Source organism: Neodiprion lecontei, chromosome 7 (genome assembly GCF_021901455.1).
Source record: "Neodiprion lecontei isolate iyNeoLeco1 chromosome 7, iyNeoLeco1.1, whole genome shotgun sequence".
Classification (NCBI taxonomy): Eukaryota; Metazoa; Arthropoda; class Insecta; order Hymenoptera; family Diprionidae; genus Neodiprion; species Neodiprion lecontei.
In genome coordinates, this window is record NC_060266.1 from 9,718,148 (window position 1) to 9,745,992 (window position 27,845).

General features: G+C 43.2%; 5 protein-coding genes across 6 annotated transcripts in view; 4 read left to right on the forward strand and 1 right to left on the reverse strand.

Annotated features, from left to right (window-relative positions):
- The first annotated feature begins 12,882 nt into the window (after positions 1-12,882).
- On the forward strand, positions 12,883-13,524 carry LOC107226157. Its single transcript, XM_015666866.2, has one exon. The coding sequence runs from the start codon at positions 12,883-12,885 to the stop codon at positions 13,522-13,524; it is 642 nt and encodes a 213-aa protein (XP_015522352.1).
- Positions 13,525-16,923: 3,399 nt separating this feature from the next.
- Positions 16,924-17,565, forward strand: LOC124295442. The gene has a single exon (XM_046745438.1). It carries the CDS (start codon positions 16,924-16,926, stop codon positions 17,563-17,565), a length of 642 nt encoding a protein of 213 aa, XP_046601394.1.
- Positions 17,566-20,964: 3,399 nt separating this feature from the next.
- Positions 20,965-21,606, forward strand: LOC124295443. Its single transcript, XM_046745439.1, has one exon. It carries the CDS (start codon positions 20,965-20,967, stop codon positions 21,604-21,606), a length of 642 nt encoding a protein of 213 aa, XP_046601395.1.
- A 3,399-nt stretch (positions 21,607-25,005) lies between these two features.
- LOC124295444 lies at positions 25,006-25,647 on the forward strand. Its single transcript, XM_046745440.1, has one exon. The coding sequence runs from the start codon at positions 25,006-25,008 to the stop codon at positions 25,645-25,647; it is 642 nt and encodes a 213-aa protein (XP_046601396.1).
- A 1,056-nt stretch (positions 25,648-26,703) lies between these two features.
- Positions 26,704-27,845, reverse strand: part of LOC107226158 (protein O-GlcNAcase) — a 187,888-nt gene continuing 186,746 nt past the window's right edge. For both annotated transcript variants that reach the window (XM_046744761.1, XM_046744759.1), the window contains one exon: positions 26,704-26,978. In XM_046744761.1, coding sequence (XP_046600717.1) covers positions 26,842-26,978 — 137 coding nt within the window. In that variant the 3' untranslated portion in view covers positions 26,704-26,841. The remainder of the gene's footprint in view (positions 26,979-27,845) is intronic.

Sequence of the window (27,845 nt, forward strand, 5' to 3'; positions counted from 1 at the left end):
ATTCGGAACATGTAATAGTTGGGGACATAAACATTGATATACTGAACCCTGATGCAATCGGGGAAATCTACCTTGCCGGCTTGGCTGAGCATTCGTTTTTACCAGCGATAACAGTCCTAATGCGAGAGAGTGGCAATAGTAGAACGTGCATTGACCATATACTAGTAAAAGCATGCAACAATCTCGACAACATAAACGCACTAGTGAATATAAAGTGTTCTTCCTCTTCGAGCACAACTGTAAAAATGTCTGTAAGTGTGTTTACATTTTGGAAACTTACGCTTCTGATGCGAAGCCCGTAAGACAGTCAATGACCGTCTAATAATTGAAATGCGGATATGCATTATCAATATTAATATTAATCACGAGGCCTTTTCATTGTTGAAGATATAAATTTGAAAAACAATTTTATATCTTCAACAATAAACGCACTATTGTGTAAAATAGACCTTACCGATCACTACCCAGTAGTACTGGCAATACAGTGCAATAGAACTGATAGAAATAACAATGTGCAATCAATAGAAGGTAATATAGGGATCTGCTACCGCAAATTTACTAGATTGGCTAGCCAAATAGCGTGGGAAGAAATAGAAGAGAAGAATGATCTACATGCTGCAGCAGACATATTTTACGGTAGGATAAAAGTGATAATTGAAGCTGCAACCATCAAGATACAAAGAAAGGATAGAATAAGTAAGCCATAAATAATACTAAGTATACTCAGATCTATTAGAAAAAGAGAATATATGTCCAAAAAATGGACAAAAGTGGCGATGAGAACATGAGAAGCAGGTGTCGAGAATTCAGGAACAGACTAACAACAACAATTAAGGCGGCTAGAGCATAATACTACAGAGAGAGCGTAAACAAATTTGAGGGGAACCCGGTTAAACTTTGGAGAGTGGTATCAACATACATTAACAAAAAATCCAACCGTGACCAAACGGCAATCAAACAACTGGTAACAGAAGATGGAAAAGTGGTTGAGGCACAGGGGAAGATAGCGGAAGTACTCAATAATTTCTTCGGGACAATAGGCAAAAAATTAGCTGACGAAATCACGGAAGAAGAGGGACGAGAGCAGGAACTGGAAGAATGACAAACAAATACTATGTATATATATAACCCCAGTCAACGATGAAGAAGTATTAAAATTGCTGTTACATTTGGATGTAAAAAACGGGCCCTGACAGTATCACGCTGAAAGCCCTAAAATCAATAGCAATATTTATCGCGAAACCTTTGGCGCGCGTATTCAACTTGTGCTTTAGGGACGGCCAGTGCCCTCACGGATTCGAAGTCGCTGAAATAGAACCGATTTATAAAGGTGGAGACAAAAAAGTAGCAGCGAACTATAGGCCAATAGTACTTACGTCAAGCGTGGCAAAAATATTTGAGAAATGTCTAGTTAGCAGGATGATTGACTTTGCTAACAAACATAGTATCATATGGCGGCGGCAATATGGCTTCGTGGAAGGGAAATCGACTAAAGATGCGTTAGCCGATCTCAGTAAGCTGATAACGGAATCTCTAGACGTGGGGAAAAAACAGCAGTAGTAAATATCGATCTAGCAAAAGCATTCGATTCCCTCGATCACCAGATATTACCGGAGAAACTTGATAGACTAGGGTATAGAGGAAAGATAAATGGCTTAGTAAAAAACTATATTACAGGGAGAACTCAAAGAGTGAGAATAGGTGGGGTAACGAGTTACGAAAAAACAACAGAGTATGGGGTGCCCCAGGGTACGGTTCTGGGCCCATTCTTGTTTATCTTGTTTGTAAATGGCTTGAAAGAAATAAAAGATTCAGGGGATATCCTGTCCTATGCGGACGATACCGCAGTTTTTTTCCAAGCTGATACGTGGAATACTCTACAGAGAAAAATAGAGAGAGGGTTAGCAGTAATTTTCAAATGGTTTCGTACTAATAAATCAACTGTAAACATAAAAAAAACAAGCTTCACCCCCTTTGGATGCTACGAGGATAGCTTACCGAAAATGCGCAGAATTGTAAGCCACTCGATGGAATACGAAAGACAAGGCATATGCAGTTGTATACAAATAGATAGAGTGGACGCGGTGAGATACCTAGGTTTAATTATAGATGCTAACGTAAAGTGGAAGGAATATATAACGAAGCTAACTGATAGACTAAGGGGAGTAGTTTACATATTAAGCAAATTGAGATACATTCTCGGGAAAAAAGAGGTTATCAATGCGTACTATGCGTTCTTTCACCGCTAATATCACATGGATTAGAAGCATGGGGTGGGGCCTACGAAACTGCCATAACCAAAGTAGCAACACTCCAAAATAAAACAGTGAGGACGATAAGTTTTAAGAACCACAAGTACAGTGCGGACCGATTGTATAGAGAATGCGGAGTATTAACAGTTAAGAAAATGTATGCTGTAACGGCGGTGAAAACTTGTAAAAAAAAAAATCGATTAATGCCAGTGCGAGCTCCAACTAGAAGGGCGTAACATCAATGTGTTGTTGTGCCGTTCCGAAGGACCACACTGGGAATGAGAAGCTGGGAAAATGTGGGACTACAGATATTTAACGAGCTGCCAAGTAATATAAAGCAGGAGAGAGATAGCAAAAGGTTCAACATGGAGTTAAAAAACATGTCATGAAATACTGGCAAGGACTGTCAACAATCATCAAACATATAGTAACTAGTAAGAATATTAAAAAATAAGAAATAAAAAATAAAAAATAAATAAATAAATGAATAAAAAGTAATAGATAAATAGAAAGATGCAATAACAATAGATAAATAAGAAGATCTATTTAGTATTATAGGCTTATATATCTATATACTTTCATAGTTTAGGTAATATATTATTAAGTTGCCGGCGAGAAGGCACTCCAGGACACAAATGTTAGAGCACTTAGGGGGCATCCATGAATCACGTGAGACTCACGATGGGGAGGAGGGGTACTTGAAAATATCACGATTGATCACACGGGGGGAGGGAGGGGTCTTCTCGGGCAATATCACGTGTATTTTTTGATGCATTTTTTCTAAAAATACCGAGTATATTTAGGAATTTTTATTGGTTTTATCACATTTTTTACCCATGCACGCGAGTAGTCGATCGGTGAAAAATCACGTGATAACGGGCAAGGGGGGGGTTCACCAAAACCTCATGTGTGATCACGGTGGGGGAGGGGCGGAGGGTCTAAAATTGATTATAAAGGCATCACGTGATTAATGGATGCCCCCTTATCTGAGCCTTCTCTTGCCTGGTGGTATTAGAGCACGCATCTATGTGTAGGAAAATGATGTATGATATAGCACAGAATAATGTATTGTAATACGATGGACACTATGTAAATACCACAGCAATTCTATTATTATCAATGAGCAAACAATAAACAATATAGAATTAATAGCTTACAGTATATCCAAGGTAACTAATTTTACCGGGACAATCTCTGGAAACTATACACCAAGTGCGCACGCGTGAGTTTTATCGGCCGTTAATGCAGGCTGGCTACTTCGAGTTTCAGCTGTCAAACTGTATCATGTTTTCGGCAGCGATGTAATTCGTACGAATTTTCGAGGTTAAAATCTTAAATAACTGAGATAGTGACCGCGGTATTGCTGAACGATTCTATTACTCTTAGATAACTCATGCTCAATAAGAGTAAATAACAACATAACCACAATCCGCTACTTTACACGTAAGAGATTCACAGCTCTTGACACATTTTGTGCACGTTGGTCCCTTGCTCAGCCGACGAAAATATCATCGCGGTGCGATTTTGACGACCAATCAGATTGAATTATAGCGCATGCACAGTTGTTGTGTAGCTTCAAGAGATTGTCCCGATATTATAATCTTATTCATTGAAATAGATATGCACGTAATATACATATATTTTCGATTTCTGACTTACAGTTCTCAGTTTTGCGTTCATTTATATTGTAAACAATAAACTATGGCCTCCGAGGATGACGATATTACTCCTCATTCTAAGAAACATTCTCGGGATGACTCGAAATGTGCTGTTTGCAATATTTATTTAAACATATATGCCGAATAAAAGAAGAAAAAACAATTTCATATATAGTCGAAATGCTTGATGAGAGAAGCAATTTGAGACTCAGCTACCATAAAGACCGTGATAATCTGATAAGAGTATTGGTACATTCTTGTCACATCAACGGTAAAATCTATAAATGTTATATCGAATACACGCCAAATGGTATCGGATATGCAAGTATACTATGTTCCTGCTGTGAATGCCCCAATGGTAAACGTACTGTGGGTTGTTGTGCGCATGTGGCAGCTGTTATTTATTATCTTTTAAGCGGCCGATACAAAGGTAGGATACTGACAATGAGACCTACAGAAATCTTATCAAAACTTTTCATTAATGATGGGATCGTTGTCAGCATCAACGAAGATAGTGACGTTGATGATTAGTGTGTTGTCGACCAGCAAAATACTAGACCAAATACGAAGTAATTAAAAAAAAATATATGTACCAACTTTTTATCAAATTAAAATATAATAATATCATAATTCATACCCGTTTATCCAAATTACCTCTCATTTTTGAACAACAGATTTTCGTAAAAGCCAAATATAATGTCAGAATTGAAGAGTATCCTTGTAATAAAGTGAATTATTTTGAAGCGAACCCAGCGGTTATTTATTTCTATCGTGTGTATTTGATAAAATCACTATATATTTGCCGCATTAAGTTGCCTTTTCATGCGCATCTCAGTCGCCCCGAATCGAGCAAAAATCGAGTGAATTAGGGTCGTACGACCACTGTAGTAGCTGTTTTTGCGTTTGCCCGTGAAAATGAAATTAGCATCAAAAAGCAGCGACAAATGTACTTTAGAGGATTATTCGTGCATGAAATAGCACTTTCATTTTGGCGGAAAATTCAATTGAAAATGAATGAATATGCCAGTTTTCAACGCTTCTATAAATTCCTATCGATTTTGTTTGTTGACAAAAATTCGTGAGCGTAAAAGAAGTTATGACGCAGCGAAGAAAAATTGTTTCGCATTATCTTGGCCGAAAATTCACAGTAAAATAAAATAAAAACTCTTACTTTTTTTTCATAGGGACCCCACATTTTAATATTTTGTTGAATCATGGCTCGCGGAATAAATGTTGAGGCGTAACAAAAAAAAAATATTCCCAAGCTGGTGCCACGCAGGAAATTATTGATATTTCATTCAAAAACTTTCAATCCGAACCCTAAGCTCCAATTTGTGATTGAAAAATCTGTAAAATAATCTAGTTTTGTGTATTTTTGCGAGACCTTTCGATTAAGACTAAACTCGAGATGATCGGTGGAATAATCGCGGAAGAAGTTGGACAAATTTTTAGACAAATCTAAAAAACGCGGTTTATTGAAGTTATGACCCGTCGTTACAGTCCGCAAGGCTGAAACTTAGGGGGAATTAGTCTTTTTCGCGGACGGATGAAATGTAATCATCCCAAAGAAATTCGGTGACAGAGCAATTATTACATACTCATCCTGCTAAACCCTTTGCCTTAACTCGACTTACTTTATCCATCACAAATGTTATTACAAACATATTTATGGTGTAGCCATACGATCTTCTATAAGTCCGGTGACAGCTGATCTGGTCATGGAAAAACTAGAGCAGTCTTTCATCAATACATTACCTTTGGAATTCCCTTTTTACAAACGGTATGTTGATGATATTGTTACGTGGGGGTGAGAGTGTACTGAGCGGTGGTAATTAATGATTAATTGAATCATCAAAGTTGCTCCCACGTAACGACAATGAATAAAAATTAAATCTAAATCTAACCTTTCGATAAGCCGGTAACTTGTAGGATCGTGTTGTTATAGTCCTGTACAGGTCTGTGAGGTTTGTTCAAATGATTGAGGCTAATTTATAATGATGAAAATGGGAAAGGTTGTCGTTCAAAACAAATGGCTTGAAATGATTTAACTGGTAAAAGATTAAATATATTTGGTACGATTTGGTAATTGAAATGTCTGGTAACAATGAGCGTTGATAATGACGTAACAATTTATGAAGTGTTTGAATTTATATAACAATCCACGCTGACGGACGAATTTATATTCAAATCCAGAGAAGCTGCAGAATCGCTAAATTTGACCGTTTGCGTGTTTGAGCAAATCGTGTTATTCTATTCTAATGATATTATTATTAGATACCAAGAACATCTATCCTGAACGATGGTTATAACTAGCTGGTGGTGATTATTGTATCTCTCTTTTTAGGTTATCTTAAATTAACTGCTGCTGTCATATCAAATTGTGTTTAAATCTTGGTAATAATACGTTTGATATAATTGGGGTAATGAAGCTAGCCACCAACTCTAGTCTTACTTTTGACTAGATATTAGGATAGTAAATTTTGACTAGACAGGTGAAAACATTAGAATTCGTTCAATGTTGAAGATTAGGACTCGGATTGACTTATCTTTAGATGTAATACGGCGAGATTGAGAGCCGTCGGATCGTGTGGTCTGCGTCAGTGGTATTTCTGGATCAGGGCCTCACCTCGAGATCAAAAGGGTTGATGAGTCCAAAAGTTGTTAACGTTGAGCACTTAGCCGTTGTAAATTTAGAATAATACTCTACTATCGAAAGCTATGGTTGAAAATGTCAATTTGATTCACTCGCGGTTTTGATATACATTGAAAGGTGATTCTAACGATTATTATTTAAAGGTGATAATGTAACTGGTTATTATCATAAGCACTTAATATTACTAGATCCGATTGAATCTGGGCAGAACTTGGTTTGATTTGAGGAAACGGAATATCATAAAAATGTCTATTCTCGAAATAATTAGATTTAGTAAAGAACAGGAAAGATGGAACGTAGAAGATAGTGAGTCTTTTCAAATCACAGGATAATATGAATGCTCGAATTTGACGGATTAGCAAGAGGCTTTAGGCCGGTCACAACTAAGATTTTCCGAACGCTACTATTGCTCAAGAAGGGCTAATACGGGTTGACGTCCACGCACCTCGCGACTTAACAGACAAAAGACGCGGCTTTTTGGGCCTGAGGGTCCAAGGAGCTGCAGTTGTAATAAGTTACAACGGTAATTAGCCAATGAGGTGAGAGGGCGACCTCCCGGTGCCCGAATCCACATGGTCAGCGTTACTTCACGCTCTTCGACGGTGTTCCGACGATTCTCAATCTCGGCGGTGACATATTAAAAATATGAACAAGAGATATGAACAAGAGATATTTACATACAATGTTCACACATTCATCCATACATCTTAATAAGTAATCTATTTCAATTTAGTTCACAATGGATGAACAGTTTATGCTAAATATCAATGATAATTTTGCCTTAAAAAGAGAGGTATTATTAGGCTGAGCTCCGCTGTTACTAGCTCAGCAGTCTCCTATCTCAGTTCTTGGTACCAGTTATAAGAAACAAATTTGAACCTTATACTAGGGATCATTGTTGGTCTCTACGTGACTTTTGCCAGGAGGGGTGGAACTCGCCGTATTAGAATATGAGATTTTGATGAAATAATATCTGTGCATTGAAGAAATTAAAGAAATGAAATGAAATGGAATTTTGAAAAAGGTACGCCAAGGCGGTACGTCAGGGCGTAACAATAATTTATAATTAATAAAAACAATACGCATTTGTATATCAACAAATGCGTACATCAGGACAAAATCCACATTCTATTGAATGCTTTTAACAACTTCCATCCGCGTTTAAAATTTACCTATAAATTAGAATCTAAACATAAGATCAGTTTTCTTGATACACTTATTAGAAATGACAAAGACGTATTAATAACAGATTGGTGCAGAAAAGAAGCTTGGTTTGGGTGTTACATAAACTGCAACTCACATCACCCTCTACAATACAAAAAAAGTGTTGCGATTGGGTTGTTTGATAGATGAATTGGTCTATCTCACCCAAGATTTAGAAAGAAAAATCTAAAATTGGTTAGACACATTAAAAACCAATGGCTATCCTACTAAACTCATTAGCCCTATTCAATCACAAAGGGTGGAAAAATTCTACAACACTGCCAGATGTCCAAACCAAGACCAGTTGGATATAAACAATAAAAATCATGTAACTTCCATTCCTTTCATCAATGGTCTATCACAACAAATCAAACATATTTAAAAAAAGAGAACACACGGGTAACCTATAAAATAAAAAAATACACTTAATTTCTTGTTTTCTGCTCTAAAATCACAGACACCCACTCTTGAACAAATCAAGACTGTATACCGTACAGACTGTAAAAACTGCAACAAATGTAATGTAGAACGAGTAGAAAGTTTCGTGTCTTGAGCACCCGATGTAAGAATGTATGTAGATGTATGTTTACATTTTGGAATCTCACGCTCCGATGGGAAGCCACGCAAGACGGGCGAATCCGTCTAATAAATGATATGCGGATTTGCATATCAACAGTTAAAAAAACGTATCGCAAATCATAAATATCATATTAAGTCCCATAATCCAGATAAGTCAGCCCTGGTATTTTATACACTTACTGAAGGTCACCATTTTAATTTCGATGATGTCAAAATATTAGATCAAGAAAATAATTGGTATAAAAGATTAATCAAAGAAATGATCCACATCTCCACAAATGATACATTCAACAAAAGAACGGACATACAAAATCTTAGCCATCTATATTCTGACATTATAAACAATGGAAATTAACTCAAACCATTATCTCAAACTTCCAGCAAACCTCAATTCAAATTTCGCACACTTACTATCTTCACTTTGTTTGACTACGTAATACAACATTGTTAACACCGAAATTTGGTCGGGCATATGAAACACCTGTTTAAAACCGCACTTCCTCCATGGTAGCCGTATAATGAATACCTAAGCGCTTAGGAATGTCCTTTAATGTAAGTTTGCTCAGTTTAACATTTACTATAAAATTAGATATAAATTCTCAACATTTTTATGCTCGATGAACACCTACTAAGTTCGCTGTAATTATATAAGTTGTTTTGTTTGTTTCTTTTTCCAATAAATAGCCTGATGATCGCTGGCTGGGCCCAGCCGTAATGCCGCAAAAAAAAACCTTATCGGTTTTTCTCCTGTCAAAATTGACCTTTCCCCACGAAATCCTCACTCATATATTTTCTCGGGTCGAGAAAATCGACGCAATAAAGAATAACATATCCTTAAATGGACGAAATCGGGCGGGGACACCTCAGGAAGTTTCCTTGTGAGTTAAATTTAAAATAAAACTGATTGGTAACAAATGAGGAAACGGAAAAAGCATGCAGAATTTAGAAAAAAGCTAATCGGTAAAATAAAACTATAGAACGATAGAAAAACGGTAGAGGTAGAATAAACGATATCGATAGCGGCACAGCAAAAAGGAAAAAGGTAAAGTAACTAAAGGAAATCTAAATCAGCGATAGCAAGGAATAGCGAAGCTATCTCCTGGCTGGTTGACCGTAGAATACACGGAGGTTGGAGTTCGACTGGGCAATCTCGCCGCTGTCGTCAGGTAATCTTCTTCCTGTGATTGGTCGTTTATTTCCCCACTGTGGCGGTCTCGGAACCCCCACTCCAATTCTTGCTCGCGCTCGAGGCGCCCCAACGGGGATCAGTGAAATTATTTTATTATCTTTATTATCATTATTACTATTTTCTGGTAACCTTGATTCTCCCTCTGATTTTTCTCTCCCGCCTAACGGGCAAAACGTGATCTGCGTGATTTAATAAATAGCGTGATAAATCAACAGTAAATATCAGTGGATTATTTCCTTCTCCTTGAAGATATTGAAAATTGTAGCGACGCTCGCTATAATATTGGTGACCCCGACGTGATCCGGAAGGATCACACTTCCTAACCTCAAAAAAAAAAAACAGTCACGTTATTATCATGGCAGACGATCCGAAACGCACGGACGTAAAACCAAAAAGCACAGTGGTGACTCGCAGTGCTGGCACGGCAAATCTCGCCGGCGGAGCCGCAGCCACCCCAGGAGACGATCCAAGAAGCACGACGACACAACAACCGGGACAGTCCGGACTCGCCCAGGGCCACGGACACCCATACGCAGGTTTCCATCCAGACGATTTCTTTTCACCAATACGAAAAGTGCAACTCCCAGCGTTTATGCCTGACAGACCGGACATTTGGTTCTACGTCGTCGAATCCGAATTTGCAACGCTACGAATCATCGACGATCAAACAAGGTACAGTACGATTCTCAAAGCTCTCGATCGGAACACACTTGCACAGATCACCGATGTGATCTCCAACGTACCAGAACGAGATAGGTACACCCATTTGAAACAAACACTTATTCAGCGCCTCTCGCAATCAAGAGAAAAACAGGTTTTCACTCTGCTTAATGAGCTAGTTCTCGCCGATAAAAAACCTTCACAACTTCTACGCGAAATGAGAGACCTCGCTGCGGGCGGCGTAACCGATGATGTGCTGTACCCGATGTGGTTAAACCGCATGCCCCCGCACATCCAGCCCATGCTGGTCAAACCGAATAACGTTCAACTTGACGGGCTTGCGGAGATAGCCGATAAAATCTTTGACACAACGAGTCGCTGACAGGTCATGGCAACAGGCACTTACAAACAACCGAAAAATAATCCTTGTAATTCTTGTGCGCAGCTGTCAGTCGCGATGAAGGGGCTCAAACAAATGTTCGCCCAACTCCTCCAGTCCTCCGGCTCAAACGATTCGAACAACAATGGTTCTCGACAAACTCGGCGTGACCGTTCTCGCAGCAGATCGTCAACACCCAATCGGTCCGGAATCTGTTTCTACCACAAGAAATATGGAAACAAAGCTAATCGATGCACGACACCCTGCGCCTGGGTCAAACCGGCTAACCAGGAAAACTAGCATCGCTGTTGACTGTACAGGCGACCAGCAGCAGCGACAGCACTCGGAACGCCTCATCAGAAATTCGTCATCGTCTCCCTGATCGAACAACTAAAATAAAATTTCTCATTGATTCAGGGTCAGCGGTATCTGTCATATCGAAGCAGCATGTACATCACAACATCGAGAAAACTGATTACAATCTCTTCGCTGCGAACAACTCTGTGATCAACACCTACGGTACAAAACATATGGAGATCGATTTTGGTCTGCGGCGTGCACCGAAGTGGGACTTCACCATCGCTGACGTCACTAATCCCATCATTGGAGCTGATTTTCTAATCCATTATGGATTGTTAATCGACCTGAAAAATAAAAGACTGATCGACTCGAACACATGGCTCTACGCAATAGGCAATCTTCAGGCCGCCAGTGTGTTTGGGATATCGACAATAAACTCTACGCTCGATTTCAAAGGTTTACTAACCGAATACATCGAAATCACCAAAGAACGCTCTCAACCAGTTTCAGAGCGCAAGCATCTAGTCTCTCACCGGATCCTAACTACCGGACAACCTGTCGCAGAACGGTCTAGGAAACTATCCGGGGAAAAGCTCATCGCAGCGAAGACGGAGATACAAAATCTACTCGACAGTGGAATCATCCGACCATCCAACAGCCCTTGGTCCAGCCCGATACATCTGGTGACCAAAAAGAACGGCAGCTGGAGATTGTGTGGCGACTACAAAAAATTGAACAGTCAGACCATACCAGATCGGTATCCTCCGCCATTTATTCATGACTTATTCGAGAAACTGAATAACAAGGCTGTGTTTTCTACCTTAGACTTAACCAAGGCGTATCACCAAATTCCCATGGCTCCGGAGGATATCGAAAAAACGGCGATCGTTACACTCTTTGGGTTATTCGAATATCTAGTCATGCCGTTCGGCCTTCTGAACGCTTCGCAAACTTGCCAAAGATACATCGACTCGATTTTCCGAAATCTAGACTACGTTTTCTGTTACATCGACGATATAATCGTCATGTCGGAATCGCACACTGAACACGAGACACATCTCCGAACCGTCTTCAACCGGCTACAGCTTCACGGACTAACGATCAACGTCTCCAAGTGCGTCCTCGGAAAGAACGAAGTGGAATTCCTTGGGTACCAGGTGAACGAGCGCGGGTACAAACCACCGGCGAGTCGCATCGAAGCGATCGTCAACTACCCGAAGCCGGAAACCATCTGTGGGCTTCGCCGATTCCTGGGCATGATAAACTATTATCGATGTTGTATTCCTCAAGCAGCTCATCTGCAGGCTCCTCTCAACTCGTACCTAAGGGAATCGAAGAAAAACGATAAAACGCGCATCATCTGGACAGAGGAAGCGTCCAAAGCATTCGACGAATGCAAGCGAAGTATTTCGTCAACGGCGTACACAACATTCATCTCTCCTTCGGACCCGATCACTCTAACCACGGATGCATCGGACACGGCGATCGGAGCGGTCATCGAACAACAACAACATAGCAACTGGAAACCGATTGGTTTTATCTCTCGGAAACTGAGCCCTTTATTCCTGCATCATTGAGACAGCAAGCGTTCAACACGGTTCACGGTCTCGCTCATCCAAGCGGTCGTGTAACATGTCAACAAATGCGCGAAAAATACATTTGGCCCGGAATCAGGAAGGACGCACTACAATAGTCTCGCGAGTGCATTCCATGTCAACGCGCGAAAATCTAACGGCACAACAAAACTTTACCCGAAAAAATCAACGTTCGCGACTCAAGATTCAACCACGTGCATCTCGATCTCATTCATCTTCCGGAAGTGAAGGGATTCAAATACTGCCTCACATTAATCGATCGTTTCTCCAGATTTCCAATGGCCATTCCGCTCAAGGACATTACGGCCAGCACAGTAGCCTCAGCTTTCTTCAACAACTGGGTATGCCTCTTCGGTACTCCGCTAACGATTACGACGGATCAAGGCTCGCAATTTGTTCAACGCTCTAGCAAAAATGATTAGCGCCAAACGCATTCGAACTACGGCTTACCACCCGGCGTCGAACGGCTTAATCGAGCGTTGGCATAGAACGCTGAAAACAGCACTCATGTGCAATCCAAGCATTCCCTGGCCTGATCTCCTGCCAACTGTGCTCCTCGAACTCCGAACGGTCTACAAAGAAGACATCAAAGCATCACCGGCAGAAATGACTTTCGGCACGACGCTGAGAATCCCTGGCGACTTCTTCGTAAACGCGGAACTCCCGGCCGAACCTGAAATCTTCCTGGAAAAGCATAGAGAGTACATGAAAGCAATTCGTCCAACGCCAACGTCTCATCACATCAAGGCGAAAATATTCATTCAACAAGAACTGCAATCGTGTTCGCATGTGTTTTTGCGACTCGACGAAGTTAAACCACCTCTGAAACCGCCATACTCAGGACCTCATCTCGTAAAAAAATGTTTGGACGATAGACGTTTTGTGATCAACATCGACGGCGACGAAAAAACCGTCTCGATAGAAAGGCTGAAACCAGCTTTCCTGGCGAAAGACGACTCAGCAAGCGACCACGTCATCGGACCGGAAGACATCATTTTGCCCCATCAGCAAGGCACCATGGACAGACCGTTAAAAACTTATCAAAAAAAGGGGTAAAATTTCAAAAATAAAAAGAATAAAAAAAAAAAAAAACATCCACAAACCCTTTAAGGGGGGAGTAGATGTGGCGGTCTCGGAACCCCCACTCCAATTCTTGCTCGCGCTCGAGGCGCCCCAACGAGGATCAGTGAAATTATTTTATTATCTTTATTATCATTATTATTATTTTCTGGCAACCTTGATTCTCCCTCTGGTTTTTCTCTCCCGCCTAACCGGCAAAACGTGATCTGCGTAATTTAATAAATAGCGTGATAAATCAACAGTAAATATCAGTGGATTATTTTCCACTCCTTGAAGATATTGAAAATTGTAGCGACGCTCGCTATAATATTGGTGACCCCGACGTGATCCGGAAGGATCACACTTCCTAACCTCAAAAAAAAAAAACAGTCACGTTATTATCATGGCAGACGATCCGAAACGCACGGACGTAAAACCAAAAAGCACAGTGGTGACTCGCAGTGCTGGCACGGCAAATCTCGCCGGCGGAGCCGCAGCCACCCCAGGAGACGATCCAAGAAGCACGACGACACAACAACCGGGACAGTCCGGACTCGCCCAGGGCCACGGACACCCATACGCAGGTTTCCATCCAGACGATTTCTTTTCACCAATACGAAAAGTGCAACTCCCAGCGTTTATGCCTGACAGACCGGACATTTGGTTCTACGTCGTCGAATCCGAATTTGCAACGCTACGAATCATCGACGATCAAACAAGGTACAGTACGATTCTCAAAGCTCTCGATCGGAACACACTTGCACAGATCACCGATGTGATCTCCAACGTACCAGAACGAGATAGGTACACCCATTTGAAACAAACACTTATTCAGCGCCTCTCGCAATCAAGAGAAAAACAGGTTTTCACTCTGCTTAATGAGCTAGTTCTCGCCGATAAAAAACCTTCACAACTTCTACGCGAAATGAGAGACCTCGCTGCGGGCGGCGTAACCGATGATGTGCTGTACCCGATGTGGTTAAACCGCATGCCCCCGCACATCCAGCCCATGCTGGTCAAACCGAATAACGTTCAACTTGACGGGCTTGCGGAGATAGCCGATAAAATCTTTGACACAACGAGTCGCTGACAGGTCATGGCAACAGGCACTTACAAACAACCGAAAAATAATCCTTGTAATTCTTGTGCGCAGCTGTCAGTCGCGATGAAGGGGCTCAAACAAATGTTCGCCCAACTCCTCCAGTCCTCCGGCTCAAACGATTCGAACAACAATGGTTCTCGACAAACTCGGCGTGACCGTTCTCGCAGCAGATCGTCAACACCCAATCGGTCCGGAATCTGTTTCTACCACAAGAAATATGGAAACAAAGCTAATCGATGCACGACACCCTGCGCCTGGGTCAAACCGGCTAACCAGGAAAACTAGCATCGCTGTTGACTGTACAGGCGACCAGCAGCAGCGACAGCACTCGGAACGCCTCATCAGAAATTCGTCATCGTCTCCCTGATCGAACAACTAAAATAAAATTTCTCATTGATTCAGGGTCAGCGGTATCTGTCATATCGAAGCAGCATGTACATCACAACATCGAGAAAACTGATTACAATCTCTTCGCTGCGAACAACTCTGTGATCAACACCTACGGTACAAAACATATGGAGATCGATTTTGGTCTGCGGCGTGCACCGAAGTGGGACTTCACCATCGCTGACGTCACTAATCCCATCATTGGAGCTGATTTTCTAATCCATTATGGATTGTTAATCGACCTGAAAAATAAAAGACTGATCGACTCGAACACATGGCTCTACGCAATAGGCAATCTTCAGGCCGCCAGTGTGTTTGGGATATCGACAATAAACTCTACGCTCGATTTCAAAGGTTTACTAACCGAATACATCGAAATCACCAAAGAACGCTCTCAACCAGTTTCAGAGCGCAAGCATCTAGTCTCTCACCGGATCCTAACTACCGGACAACCTGTCGCAGAACGGTCTAGGAAACTATCCGGGGAAAAGCTCATCGCAGCGAAGACGGAGATACAAAATCTACTCGACAGTGGAATCATCCGACCATCCAACAGCCCTTGGTCCAGCCCGATACATCTGGTGACCAAAAAGAACGGCAGCTGGAGATTGTGTGGCGACTACAAAAAATTGAACAGTCAGACCATACCAGATCGGTATCCTCCGCCATTTATTCATGACTTATTCGAGAAACTGAATAACAAGGCTGTGTTTTCTACCTTAGACTTAACCAAGGCGTATCACCAAATTCCCATGGCTCCGGAGGATATCGAAAAAACGGCGATCGTTACACTCTTTGGGTTATTCGAATATCTAGTCATGCCGTTCGGCCTTCTGAACGCTTCGCAAACTTGCCAAAGATACATCGACTCGATTTTCCGAAATCTAGACTACGTTTTCTGTTACATCGACGATATAATCGTCATGTCGGAATCGCACACTGAACACGAGACACATCTCCGAACCGTCTTCAACCGGCTACAGCTTCACGGACTAACGATCAACGTCTCCAAGTGCGTCCTCGGAAAGAACGAAGTGGAATTCCTTGGGTACCAGGTGAACGAGCGCGGGTACAAACCACCGGCGAGTCGCATCGAAGCGATCGTCAACTACCCGAAGCCGGAAACCATCTGTGGGCTTCGCCGATTCCTGGGCATGATAAACTATTATCGATGTTGTATTCCTCAAGCAGCTCATCTGCAGGCTCCTCTCAACTCGTACCTAAGGGAATCGAAGAAAAACGATAAAACGCGCATCATCTGGACAGAGGAAGCGTCCAAAGCATTCGACGAATGCAAGCGAAGTATTTCGTCAACGGCGTACACAACATTCATCTCTCCTTCGGACCCGATCACTCTAACCACGGATGCATCGGACACGGCGATCGGAGCGGTCATCGAACAACAACAACATAGCAACTGGAAACCGATTGGTTTTATCTCTCGGAAACTGAGCCCTTTATTCCTGCATCATTGAGACAGCAAGCGTTCAACACGGTTCACGGTCTCGCTCATCCAAGCGGTCGTGTAACATGTCAACAAATGCGCGAAAAATACATTTGGCCCGGAATCAGGAAGGACGCACTACAATAGTCTCGCGAGTGCATTCCATGTCAACGCGCGAAAATCTAACGGCACAACAAAACTTTACCCGAAAAAATCAACGTTCGCGACTCAAGATTCAACCACGTGCATCTCGATCTCATTCATCTTCCGGAAGTGAAGGGATTCAAATACTGCCTCACATTAATCGATCGTTTCTCCAGATTTCCAATGGCCATTCCGCTCAAGGACATTACGGCCAGCACAGTAGCCTCAGCTTTCTTCAACAACTGGGTATGCCTCTTCGGTACTCCGCTAACGATTACGACGGATCAAGGCTCGCAATTTGTTCAACGCTCTAGCAAAAATGATTAGCGCCAAACGCATTCGAACTACGGCTTACCACCCGGCGTCGAACGGCTTAATCGAGCGTTGGCATAGAACGCTGAAAACAGCACTCATGTGCAATCCAAGCATTCCCTGGCCTGATCTCCTGCCAACTGTGCTCCTCGAACTCCGAACGGTCTACAAAGAAGACATCAAAGCATCACCGGCAGAAATGACTTTCGGCACGACGCTGAGAATCCCTGGCGACTTCTTCGTAAACGCGGAACTCCCGGCCGAACCTGAAATCTTCCTGGAAAAGCATAGAGAGTACATGAAAGCAATTCGTCCAACGCCAACGTCTCATCACATCAAGGCGAAAATATTCATTCAACAAGAACTGCAATCGTGTTCGCATGTGTTTTTGCGACTCGACGAAGTTAAACCACCTCTGAAACCGCCATACTCAGGACCTCATCTCGTAAAAAAATGTTTGGACGATAGACGTTTTGTGATCAACATCGACGGCGACGAAAAAACCGTCTCGATAGAAAGGCTGAAACCAGCTTTCCTGGCGAAAGACGACTCAGCAAGCGACCACGTCATCGGACCGGAAGACATCATTTTGCCCCATCAGCAAGGCACCATGGACAGACCGTTAAAAACTTATCAAAAAAAGGGGTAAAATTTCAAAAATAAAAAGAATAAAAAAAAAAAAAAACATCCACAAACCCTTTAAGGGGGGAGTAGATGTGGCGGTCTCGGAACCCCCACTCCAATTCTTGCTCGCGCTCGAGGCGCCCCAACGAGGATCAGTGAAATTATTTTATTATCTTTATTATCATTATTATTATTTTCTGGCAACCTTGATTCTCCCTCTGGTTTTTCTCTCCCGCCTAACCGGCAAAACGTGATCTGCGTAATTTAATAAATAGCGTGATAAATCAACAGTAAATATCAGTGGATTATTTTCCACTCCTTGAAGATATTGAAAATTGTAGCGACGCTCGCTATAATATTGGTGACCCCGACGTGATCCGGAAGGATCACACTTCCTAACCTCAAAAAAAAAAAACAGTCACGTTATTATCATGGCAGACGATCCGAAACGCACGGACGTAAAACCAAAAAGCACAGTGGTGACTCGCAGTGCTGGCACGGCAAATCTCGCCGGCGGAGCCGCAGCCACCCCAGGAGACGATCCAAGAAGCACGACGACACAACAACCGGGACAGTCCGGACTCGCCCAGGGCCACGGACACCCATACGCAGGTTTCCATCCAGACGATTTCTTTTCACCAATACGAAAAGTGCAACTCCCAGCGTTTATGCCTGACAGACCGGACATTTGGTTCTACGTCGTCGAATCCGAATTTGCAACGCTACGAATCATCGACGATCAAACAAGGTACAGTACGATTCTCAAAGCTCTCGATCGGAACACACTTGCACAGATCACCGATGTGATCTCCAACGTACCAGAACGAGATAGGTACACCCATTTGAAACAAACACTTATTCAGCGCCTCTCGCAATCAAGAGAAAAACAGGTTTTCACTCTGCTTAATGAGCTAGTTCTCGCCGATAAAAAACCTTCACAACTTCTACGCGAAATGAGAGACCTCGCTGCGGGCGGCGTAACCGATGATGTGCTGTACCCGATGTGGTTAAACCGCATGCCCCCGCACATCCAGCCCATGCTGGTCAAACCGAATAACGTTCAACTTGACGGGCTTGCGGAGATAGCCGATAAAATCTTTGACACAACGAGTCGCTGACAGGTCATGGCAACAGGCACTTACAAACAACCGAAAAATAATCCTTGTAATTCTTGTGCGCAGCTGTCAGTCGCGATGAAGGGGCTCAAACAAATGTTCGCCCAACTCCTCCAGTCCTCCGGCTCAAACGATTCGAACAACAATGGTTCTCGACAAACTCGGCGTGACCGTTCTCGCAGCAGATCGTCAACACCCAATCGGTCCGGAATCTGTTTCTACCACAAGAAATATGGAAACAAAGCTAATCGATGCACGACACCCTGCGCCTGGGTCAAACCGGCTAACCAGGAAAACTAGCATCGCTGTTGACTGTACAGGCGACCAGCAGCAGCGACAGCACTCGGAACGCCTCATCAGAAATTCGTCATCGTCTCCCTGATCGAACAACTAAAATAAAATTTCTCATTGATTCAGGGTCAGCGGTATCTGTCATATCGAAGCAGCATGTACATCACAACATCGAGAAAACTGATTACAATCTCTTCGCTGCGAACAACTCTGTGATCAACACCTACGGTACAAAACATATGGAGATCGATTTTGGTCTGCGGCGTGCACCGAAGTGGGACTTCACCATCGCTGACGTCACTAATCCCATCATTGGAGCTGATTTTCTAATCCATTATGGATTGTTAATCGACCTGAAAAATAAAAGACTGATCGACTCGAACACATGGCTCTACGCAATAGGCAATCTTCAGGCCGCCAGTGTGTTTGGGATATCGACAATAAACTCTACGCTCGATTTCAAAGGTTTACTAACCGAATACATCGAAATCACCAAAGAACGCTCTCAACCAGTTTCAGAGCGCAAGCATCTAGTCTCTCACCGGATCCTAACTACCGGACAACCTGTCGCAGAACGGTCTAGGAAACTATCCGGGGAAAAGCTCATCGCAGCGAAGACGGAGATACAAAATCTACTCGACAGTGGAATCATCCGACCATCCAACAGCCCTTGGTCCAGCCCGATACATCTGGTGACCAAAAAGAACGGCAGCTGGAGATTGTGTGGCGACTACAAAAAATTGAACAGTCAGACCATACCAGATCGGTATCCTCCGCCATTTATTCATGACTTATTCGAGAAACTGAATAACAAGGCTGTGTTTTCTACCTTAGACTTAACCAAGGCGTATCACCAAATTCCCATGGCTCCGGAGGATATCGAAAAAACGGCGATCGTTACACTCTTTGGGTTATTCGAATATCTAGTCATGCCGTTCGGCCTTCTGAACGCTTCGCAAACTTGCCAAAGATACATCGACTCGATTTTCCGAAATCTAGACTACGTTTTCTGTTACATCGACGATATAATCGTCATGTCGGAATCGCACACTGAACACGAGACACATCTCCGAACCGTCTTCAACCGGCTACAGCTTCACGGACTAACGATCAACGTCTCCAAGTGCGTCCTCGGAAAGAACGAAGTGGAATTCCTTGGGTACCAGGTGAACGAGCGCGGGTACAAACCACCGGCGAGTCGCATCGAAGCGATCGTCAACTACCCGAAGCCGGAAACCATCTGTGGGCTTCGCCGATTCCTGGGCATGATAAACTATTATCGATGTTGTATTCCTCAAGCAGCTCATCTGCAGGCTCCTCTCAACTCGTACCTAAGGGAATCGAAGAAAAACGATAAAACGCGCATCATCTGGACAGAGGAAGCGTCCAAAGCATTCGACGAATGCAAGCGAAGTATTTCGTCAACGGCGTACACAACATTCATCTCTCCTTCGGACCCGATCACTCTAACCACGGATGCATCGGACACGGCGATCGGAGCGGTCATCGAACAACAACAACATAGCAACTGGAAACCGATTGGTTTTATCTCTCGGAAACTGAGCCCTTTATTCCTGCATCATTGAGACAGCAAGCGTTCAACACGGTTCACGGTCTCGCTCATCCAAGCGGTCGTGTAACATGTCAACAAATGCGCGAAAAATACATTTGGCCCGGAATCAGGAAGGACGCACTACAATAGTCTCGCGAGTGCATTCCATGTCAACGCGCGAAAATCTAACGGCACAACAAAACTTTACCCGAAAAAATCAACGTTCGCGACTCAAGATTCAACCACGTGCATCTCGATCTCATTCATCTTCCGGAAGTGAAGGGATTCAAATACTGCCTCACATTAATCGATCGTTTCTCCAGATTTCCAATGGCCATTCCGCTCAAGGACATTACGGCCAGCACAGTAGCCTCAGCTTTCTTCAACAACTGGGTATGCCTCTTCGGTACTCCGCTAACGATTACGACGGATCAAGGCTCGCAATTTGTTCAACGCTCTAGCAAAAATGATTAGCGCCAAACGCATTCGAACTACGGCTTACCACCCGGCGTCGAACGGCTTAATCGAGCGTTGGCATAGAACGCTGAAAACAGCACTCATGTGCAATCCAAGCATTCCCTGGCCTGATCTCCTGCCAACTGTGCTCCTCGAACTCCGAACGGTCTACAAAGAAGACATCAAAGCATCACCGGCAGAAATGACTTTCGGCACGACGCTGAGAATCCCTGGCGACTTCTTCGTAAACGCGGAACTCCCGGCCGAACCTGAAATCTTCCTGGAAAAGCATAGAGAGTACATGAAAGCAATTCGTCCAACGCCAACGTCTCATCACATCAAGGCGAAAATATTCATTCAACAAGAACTGCAATCGTGTTCGCATGTGTTTTTGCGACTCGACGAAGTTAAACCACCTCTGAAACCGCCATACTCAGGACCTCATCTCGTAAAAAAATGTTTGGACGATAGACGTTTTGTGATCAACATCGACGGCGACGAAAAAACCGTCTCGATAGAAAGGCTGAAACCAGCTTTCCTGGCGAAAGACGACTCAGCAAGCGACCACGTCATCGGACCGGAAGACATCATTTTGCCCCATCAGCAAGGCACCATGGACAGACCGTTAAAAACTTATCAAAAAAAGGGGTAAAATTTCAAAAATAAAAAGAATAAAAAAAAAAAAAAACATCCACAAACCCTTTAAGGGGGGAGTAGATGTGGCGGTCTCGGAACCCCCACTCCAATTCTTGCTCGCGCTCGAGGCGCCCCAACGAGGATCAGTGAAATTATTTTATTATCTTTATTATCATTATTATTATTTTCTGGCAACCTTGATTCTCCCTCTGGTTTTTCTCTCCCGCCTAACCGGCAAAACGTGATCTGCGTAATTTAATAAATAGCGTGATAAATCAACAGTAAATATCAGTGGATTATTTTCCACTCCTTGAAGATATTGAAAATTGTAGCGACGCTCGCTATAATATTGGTGACCCCGACGTGATCCGGAAGGATCACACTTCCTAACCTCAAAAAAAAAAAACAGTCACGTTATTATCATGGCAGACGATCCGAAACGCACGGACGTAAAACCAAAAAGCACAGTGGTGACTCGCAGTGCTGGCACGGCAAATCTCGCCGGCGGAGCCGCAGCCACCCCAGGAGACGATCCAAGAAGCACGACGACACAACAACCGGGACAGTCCGGACTCGCCCAGGGCCACGGACACCCATACGCAGGTTTCCATCCAGACGATTTCTTTTCACCAATACGAAAAGTGCAACTCCCAGCGTTTATGCCTGACAGACCGGACATTTGGTTCTACGTCGTCGAATCCGAATTTGCAACGCTACGAATCATCGACGATCAAACAAGGTACAGTACGATTCTCAAAGCTCTCGATCGGAACACACTTGCACAGATCACCGATGTGATCTCCAACGTACCAGAACGAGATAGGTACACCCATTTGAAACAAACACTTATTCAGCGCCTCTCGCAATCAAGAGAAAAACAGGTTTTCACTCTGCTTAATGAGCTAGTTCTCGCCGATAAAAAACCTTCACAACTTCTACGCGAAATGAGAGACCTCGCTGCGGGCGGCGTAACCGATGATGTGCTGTACCCGATGTGGTTAAACCGCATGCCCCCGCACATCCAGCCCATGCTGGTCAAACCGAATAACGTTCAACTTGACGGGCTTGCGGAGATAGCCGATAAAATCTTTGACACAACGAGTCGCTGACAGGTCATGGCAACAGGCACTTACAAACAACCGAAAAATAATCCTTGTAATTCTTGTGCGCAGCTGTCAGTCGCGATGAAGGGGCTCAAACAAATGTTCGCCCAACTCCTCCAGTCCTCCGGCTCAAACGATTCGAACAACAATGGTTCTCGACAAACTCGGCGTGACCGTTCTCGCAGCAGATCGTCAACACCCAATCGGTCCGGAATCTGTTTCTACCACAAGAAATATGGAAACAAAGCTAATCGATGCACGACACCCTGCGCCTGGGTCAAACCGGCTAACCAGGAAAACTAGCATCGCTGTTGACTGTACAGGCGACCAGCAGCAGCGACAGCACTCGGAACGCCTCATCAGAAATTCGTCATCGTCTCCCTGATCGAACAACTAAAATAAAATTTCTCATTGATTCAGGGTCAGCGGTATCTGTCATATCGAAGCAGCATGTACATCACAACATCGAGAAAACTGATTACAATCTCTTCGCTGCGAACAACTCTGTGATCAACACCTACGGTACAAAACATATGGAGATCGATTTTGGTCTGCGGCGTGCACCGAAGTGGGACTTCACCATCGCTGACGTCACTAATCCCATCATTGGAGCTGATTTTCTAATCCATTATGGATTGTTAATCGACCTGAAAAATAAAAGACTGATCGACTCGAACACATGGCTCTACGCAATAGGCAATCTTCAGGCCGCCAGTGTGTTTGGGATATCGACAATAAACTCTACGCTCGATTTCAAAGGTTTACTAACCGAATACATCGAAATCACCAAAGAACGCTCTCAACCAGTTTCAGAGCGCAAGCATCTAGTCTCTCACCGGATCCTAACTACCGGACAACCTGTCGCAGAACGGTCTAGGAAACTATCCGGGGAAAAGCTCATCGCAGCGAAGACGGAGATACAAAATCTACTCGACAGTGGAATCATCCGACCATCCAACAGCCCTTGGTCCAGCCCGATACATCTGGTGACCAAAAAGAACGGCAGCTGGAGATTGTGTGGCGACTACAAAAAATTGAACAGTCAGACCATACCAGATCGGTATCCTCCGCCATTTATTCATGACTTATTCGAGAAACTGAATAACAAGGCTGTGTTTTCTACCTTAGACTTAACCAAGGCGTATCACCAAATTCCCATGGCTCCGGAGGATATCGAAAAAACGGCGATCGTTACACTCTTTGGGTTATTCGAATATCTAGTCATGCCGTTCGGCCTTCTGAACGCTTCGCAAACTTGCCAAAGATACATCGACTCGATTTTCCGAAATCTAGACTACGTTTTCTGTTACATCGACGATATAATCGTCATGTCGGAATCGCACACTGAACACGAGACACATCTCCGAACCGTCTTCAACCGGCTACAGCTTCACGGACTAACGATCAACGTCTCCAAGTGCGTCCTCGGAAAGAACGAAGTGGAATTCCTTGGGTACCAGGTGAACGAGCGCGGGTACAAACCACCGGCGAGTCGCATCGAAGCGATCGTCAACTACCCGAAGCCGGAAACCATCTGTGGGCTTCGCCGATTCCTGGGCATGATAAACTATTATCGATGTTGTATTCCTCAAGCAGCTCATCTGCAGGCTCCTCTCAACTCGTACCTAAGGGAATCGAAGAAAAACGATAAAACGCGCATCATCTGGACAGAGGAAGCGTCCAAAGCATTCGACGAATGCAAGCGAAGTATTTCGTCAACGGCGTACACAACATTCATCTCTCCTTCGGACCCGATCACTCTAACCACGGATGCATCGGACACGGCGATCGGAGCGGTCATCGAACAACAACAACATAGCAACTGGAAACCGATTGGTTTTATCTCTCGGAAACTGAGCCCTTTATTCCTGCATCATTGAGACAGCAAGCGTTCAACACGGTTCACGGTCTCGCTCATCCAAGCGGTCGTGTAACATGTCAACAAATGCGCGAAAAATACATTTGGCCCGGAATCAGGAAGGACGCACTACAATAGTCTCGCGAGTGCATTCCATGTCAACGCGCGAAAATCTAACGGCACAACAAAACTTTACCCGAAAAAATCAACGTTCGCGACTCAAGATTCAACCACGTGCATCTCGATCTCATTCATCTTCCGGAAGTGAAGGGATTCAAATACTGCCTCACATTAATCGATCGTTTCTCCAGATTTCCAATGGCCATTCCGCTCAAGGACATTACGGCCAGCACAGTAGCCTCAGCTTTCTTCAACAACTGGGTATGCCTCTTCGGTACTCCGCTAACGATTACGACGGATCAAGGCTCGCAATTTGTTCAACGCTCTAGCAAAAATGATTAGCGCCAAACGCATTCGAACTACGGCTTACCACCCGGCGTCGAACGGCTTAATCGAGCGTTGGCATAGAACGCTGAAAACAGCACTCATGTGCAATCCAAGCATTCCCTGGCCTGATCTCCTGCCAACTGTGCTCCTCGAACTCCGAACGGTCTACAAAGAAGACATCAAAGCATCACCGGCAGAAATGACTTTCGGCACGACGCTGAGAATCCCTGGCGACTTCTTCGTAAACGCGGAACTCCCGGCCGAACCTGAAATCTTCCTGGAAAAGCATAGAGAGTACATGAAAGCAATTCGTCCAACGCCAACGTCTCATCACATCAAGGCGAAAATATTCATTCAACAAGAACTGCAATCGTGTTCGCATGTGTTTTTGCGACTCGACGAAGTTAAACCACCTCTGAAACCGCCATACTCAGGACCTCATCTCGTAAAAAAATGTTTGGACGATAGACGTTTTGTGATCAACATCGACGGCGACGAAAAAACCGTCTCGATAGAAAGGCTGAAACCAGCTTTCCTGGCGAAAGACGACTCAGCAAGCGACCACGTCATCGGACCGGAAGACATCATTTTGCCCCATCAGCAAGGCACCATGGACAGACCGTTAAAAACTTATCAAAAAAAGGGGTAAAATTTCAAAAATAAAAAGAATAAAAAAAAAAAAAAACATCCACAAACCCTTTAAGGGGGGAGTAGATGTGGCGGTCTCGGAACCCCCACTCCAATTCTTGCTCGCGCTCGAGGCGCCCCAACGAGGATCAGTGAAATTATTTTATTATCTTTATTATCATTATTATTATTTTCTGGCAACCTTGATTCTCCCTCTGGTTTTTCTCTCCCGCCTAACCGGCAAAACGTGATCTGCGTAATTTAATAAATAGCGTGATAAATCAACAGTAAATATCAGTGGATTATTTTCCACTCCTTGAAGATATTGAAAATTGTAGCGACGCTCGCTATACCACCATAATTGGGTCATCCCTCTGGTGGCGAGTTACGATTGTGATTGCGTTGCGCGTCTTCGAGAATTGCCGATAGATGACACGTAATGTCATTCCCGTGACTTGGCTAAAGATCTGCGTTCCGGTAAATTTGTCAAAAACGCTTCTTTATAAAAGCCGAGTATGTTATAGATAACATCGTGAGAAAAATTTCCCTTGCTGAGCGTGGTATGGTCTACTGTACCGTTTAAAACTAAGTTTTCGAATACCTTAATCTTACGCACTGTGTCAACGAGCGTAAATTACTTGCTGCCAATGTTACCGGCTGTCAGTGGCACTTTTGGTGCCTCCTGCTGCAAGTTGTTGCAAAATACAGCATATATCACACGTCTGGATGGGCGATATCTGACTTATGTAATTAGAGCACTCACCTTGACTTATACTACGTACACTCTTGTACTCTCGTCTTCAACTTTGCGCGTACCGGAAATCGCCCACTTTCCGCACTTGTAACATAATACACTCTTCCTTCCTTTTACAAAGTAGAAATGAATTTACCTCTGAGTCAAGTTACTTTGCAGCTGGAAATATCTATTTAAAATTTAATATGTTTTAGTACTTTAATGGAATGAGTACAATGACACAAAATTTTGCCCTTTGAATACATCATAGTACAGATTTATTTTTCTGAAAAATCTCAGGTAAGACATAATTAGAAACAATGACGTGATTGGACTTTCAATGGGTTCATTTATATAATATTTATTGTTATTTCTCGCTCAAATACACATACGCACTGTTGCGTTCTCAGCTTAGAATATTTTGCTCCAACAGGGAGACGAGTAAAAAATTTTATTTATGCAAACAAGTACGATGGCTTCAAGCTAGAAACTTCGACGCATGGTGATTGTTATTGAATCAGCGTCCTGTGTTTCTGGCTGGTCGACGAATCCAAGCTTACCGTAGAATTCATGTGCTTCTTTGTTTGTTTTAGAAACCGTTGTGTGCACGCCAAACGAACCTAGCGTAAATTTTTTTTTATTATTCGCAGTGAGCAAAAAATATAAATTATCATGCAGTAAATATAATATGTTGAGTATTGAGAAAACTAATGAGAAGGGGTGGGTGGGTGGGAGGAATTTCACCCTTTGAATCCTAATGTGTCACAACTCAGTAGAATTGCATAACGGTTACACGGAGTGAAATTCACGCCAAACATAATATTTTCCTTCAGAAATAAGTTCTAAAAATCTGGAAAAAAATGTCTAGGTATTGTTTGAAGTTCGCAGAAAAAGGTCTCTCAATTTTCTTATTTAAAATTGATTGTTTAAATATCGTAAGACTTCGGCAAAGTTAAAGGAAGTGTCAAAAATGTCGAACAAAGCTTTCATTTCGTATGGAGAATGGCGCCAAGTAGTCCAGGAGAATAAAATTAAGTTCTATTCTGGAATAACGTAGGTTAGCCGATTTTTTTATAGATTCATTGAAGACGGACGAACATATTTTCACCTATGCCCCAAAAAGTTAGGTCCGGGTTTGTCCGTAACGATTGTTTAAACTTTTGAGACCCCACATTTTGTTAAATAACGTCTTTGTTATGGGTCATACACGAAAACTATTCAAACAAAAGTCGTTCGTCTCATCATTGTCGATGAAACAAGCTGTCGTGAGATCAACTTCCTCTATTTGTTTAGTTGCAAAATGCAAAATGCCGTGGAAAAAAAAATTCAGATTTCTTGTTATAAATAGATGAATAAACAAAGTGTGGCTTTGAAACTATTGGTACAGGTAATATGAAGTGTCTTCAAAATTATCGTGCAAGGCTTTTTTGGCTGTGTTATATAGTTGAGCAACAATCCGCGACAAGCCAAAATCCGTATATCGTCTG

Coding starts and splice junctions, on each gene's coding strand:
- LOC124295444 (XM_046745440.1), top strand. CDS start 25,006: ATGATTAGCGCCAAACGCATTCGAACTACGGCTTACCACCCGGCGTCG.
- LOC124295443 (XM_046745439.1), top strand. CDS start 20,965: ATGATTAGCGCCAAACGCATTCGAACTACGGCTTACCACCCGGCGTCG.
- LOC124295442 (XM_046745438.1), top strand. CDS start 16,924: ATGATTAGCGCCAAACGCATTCGAACTACGGCTTACCACCCGGCGTCG.
- LOC107226157 (XM_015666866.2), top strand. CDS start 12,883: ATGATTAGCGCCAAACGCATTCGAACTACGGCTTACCACCCGGCGTCG.